At 59.8% G+C, this 2,893-nt stretch overlaps 1 protein-coding gene across 1 annotated transcript in view; it reads right to left on the bottom strand.

Moving 5' to 3' along the window:
• Window positions 1–1,291: 1,291 nt before the first annotated feature.
• Window positions 1,292–2,893, bottom strand: part of DPEP1 (dipeptidase 1 (renal)) — a 7,319-nt gene continuing 5,717 nt past the window's right edge. Inside the window, exons 6-12 of the mRNA XM_010843943.1 lie at window positions 2,762–2,885; window positions 2,565–2,634; window positions 2,252–2,428; window positions 2,082–2,166; window positions 1,930–2,005; window positions 1,679–1,814; window positions 1,292–1,592 (exon numbers count right to left, since the gene is read on the bottom strand). Of these exons, the coding sequence (XP_010842245.1) occupies window positions 1,425–1,592; window positions 1,679–1,814; window positions 1,930–2,005; window positions 2,082–2,166; window positions 2,252–2,428; window positions 2,565–2,634; window positions 2,762–2,885 (836 nt within the window). The 3' untranslated portion in view covers window positions 1,292–1,424. The remainder of the gene's footprint in view (window positions 1,593–1,678; window positions 1,815–1,929; window positions 2,006–2,081; window positions 2,167–2,251; window positions 2,429–2,564; window positions 2,635–2,761; window positions 2,886–2,893) is intronic.

The following is a 2,893-nucleotide window of genomic DNA, read 5'->3' on the forward strand; positions in this document are numbered from 1 at the left end:
ACTACTTTCTGTCTTTGTGGAAATTCTTCCCTGAGAAGCTGAAGGGCCAGGGCCTTTTGCCACTGACCACTGGTCTAGTGGCTAGAACCTGGTGCTCTCATCTCCACAACCCAGCCCAATCTCTGGCTGGGAACCCAAGCCTCTCTTCAAGCTGTTCTTCAGGCCAAGGCCATTTGAGGTCAGTTGCAGAATGGCTGATATGGGCTCTGCCCAGGGAGACGGCCCTTCAGGGGCTCCAGAACGGACTCCACACTGCTGGCTCAGGCATGGCACCTGCCTCCATGGAGCTCATTACCAGGAGCCCCGGGAAAGGCTGTGGCCTGCAGCTCCAAGGGTGAATGAGGCGCAAGCAGAAAGATTTCTAGAACCAGATTCTGGGGACAGCACTTGATCTGTTGCCTCTGGGTGTGGTTCCATTGTGATGAAGGTGATTTCAGATGGATTTAAAGCATTTCTTGTGAGAAAATCCCTTCCCATTAGCAAACTTAGGCCTGCCCACCTGCAGTCCACCAAGGTCCCCTCCTGCCTCCTCCAGCCCAGCTAGGTAAATCAGTGGCAGCAGCTGGGGCAGTTGGAATAACTGGCCAACTCAGGACAAAAACCTTTGATTTGAGTCCTTCCTCCTTTAACATTAAACTGATCCCAAGTGTCAGCAAATACCTACAGCGTCCCAGCTTGTGACTTTAGACCTCCCTGAGAGGGTGCCAGCTGGCTGGCAGGCACGAGTTGGTAGCAGTGTTCTCGGGGGCTCTGGCCTGGAAAAGCACCAGCAGGGACATGTTGGTGGTCTTGTCTGGAGTCTGTCACCCGCTAAGTTATTCATCTCAAGACACATCCACCGAATGACCAGGCTGGGGAGGTGCTGAGCCCAGGTGGGAAGCCCTGCCCTGTAGAATCTGTGTTCACCGTGTGTGAGGAGACTCCGCGGGGCTGCGAGCCTCCCAGCTCCAGACCTTTATACCAAGAGAGTCTGGCCCAAGGGTGGGCACACGAGTGTGAATGCATTGGGAGTATATATGTGCATGCATGAGTGAGGATATGAGGGTGTGGGATGCAGGTGTGCACACATGAGCATGCATGCATGTGTGTTTGTGTGTGTGCCTATGTACAAGTGCGTGTGAGGAGGTGGCAACTGAAGCCTGGACTGTGTTTTTAAAGAGCCTCCAGCAATGTCCACACAGTTTCTCAGACCCTGACCCCGCTGGCCATGACCTTCAGGACTCGGGCACTCATGTGTCCAGGTGTCCAGCCAGAGGCCCCTCCAGGGCTACGGTTGCCAATGACATAAGAGTTGAAGGCTCGGTGCCTTTATTGAGGGTCCAGCTGTGCCTGCATATTGTGCTGCCCAAGGAGCCCTGCAGCCTTCCCAGGACCGGGCAGACTTGAGTGCACAGGGAATCACGGCCATTCCAGCCCCCAAAGTGTCAGAGAAGACACAGGCTGAGGAGGAGGGTCACAAGGGAGGCCAGCAGGGTCCCTGGCTGGAGGTGGAGGCTGGGGGCCCCTGAGTAGCCATAGTTGGTCCTGCAGGAAGCCTCCAGCTGGCCCAGTGGGATGGGCTCCTCTCCAGGAGCCTGCTTGTGATCGCTAGCCTGGGGACAGACACAGGTCAGCTGCCTAACTGAGGGCAGGAGAAGCTCGGGGGTTGGGGGACGGGAGCATGGCAGTCCCTCCTCACCTGCTCCACTGCCTTGAAGACCCTTAGTAGGTTTTCAGCCAGGGCGCCCCTGACCTCCTCCTCCGTCCACTGTCTCCTGAGCAGCTCAGCGACTAGGTCTGGATACTTGGACACGTCCTCCAGCCCAGAGGGGAGCCTGAGATGTGGACAGAGAGCCAGAATCTGCAGCCCGGGACTTGGAGCCTGGGGGCCCCATCCCAAGCCCTGGAGCCCTCCGCTCCCCACAACATATGGGCAGGGTCTCGCCTTACCTGGACACACCATCGTAGTCCCCACCAAAGCCCACTGCTCCAGCTCCCGCAACCTTCTTGATGTAGTCCAGGTGGTCTGCACGGAGGCAGCACATGAGGCCCCGCAAGAGCGACACCCCCACCCCTGCCCACCGCCACTCAAGCCCACCCACCTGCCACTTGGGACAAGTTGGCCTCCGCTTTGCAGGAAACGTAGTCATTGTAGAAGTTCACCATTACCAGGCTGCCCGTCTGCTTCTGCGAGGGAGAGAGGGTGGAGCTGGGGGCAGGGCGGCCAGGCTGCGAGGGCCACCCGGGGCAGAGGCAGCAGCCCCACCCTCACCACCAGCTGCAGCACGTGGTCGGGCACGTTGCGCCGGTGTTGGCACACGCTGTATGCCGAGGAGTGGCTGAAGATGACCGGGGCCTTGGACAGCTGCAGAGCGGCCTCCATGGTGGCCACGGACACGTGGGCCAAGTCGATGATGACGCCCAGGCGGTTCATCTCCTTCACGACGCTCTGAGGGGGGATGGGATCAGGGAACCTGTCCGGCCCAGAGGGTCATGGACGACACCCGGGACCAGGCAGGCTGCATTGCGCCCACTTGTGTTCACATGACCTTCTGGGGTTCATCATCACCCCGGCCTCCACTCACCTGCCCGAAGGACGACAGGCCTTGGCTCTGGGCTTCGTCCTCTCCCGTGTCCACCAGCCAGTTGTCGGCCCTGGGAGAGCGGAGAGCAGGAGCCCGAGGGGAAGCATGGTTGTCCAGACCCACCCACCTCGAGCCTCTTCGGAGGACAGCAGGTACCCCAGGGTCCCTGCCCCTAGACCCGACCCAGGGCTGCTCACCAGGGCGTGTTGCAGCTGTGGGTGAGAGTCAGGTAGCGCATGCCCAGGTGGTAGAGCGCCCGCAGGACACCCAGACTGCTGTCGATGGAGTGGCCGCCCTCCACGCCAACCAGACTGGCCACAGCTGCAACA

Source organism: Bison bison, unplaced genomic scaffold, assembly GCF_000754665.1.
Source record: "Bison bison bison isolate TAMUID 2011002044 unplaced genomic scaffold, Bison_UMD1.0 scf7180017864192, whole genome shotgun sequence".
Lineage (NCBI taxonomy): Eukaryota > Metazoa > Chordata > Mammalia > Artiodactyla > Bovidae > Bison > Bison bison.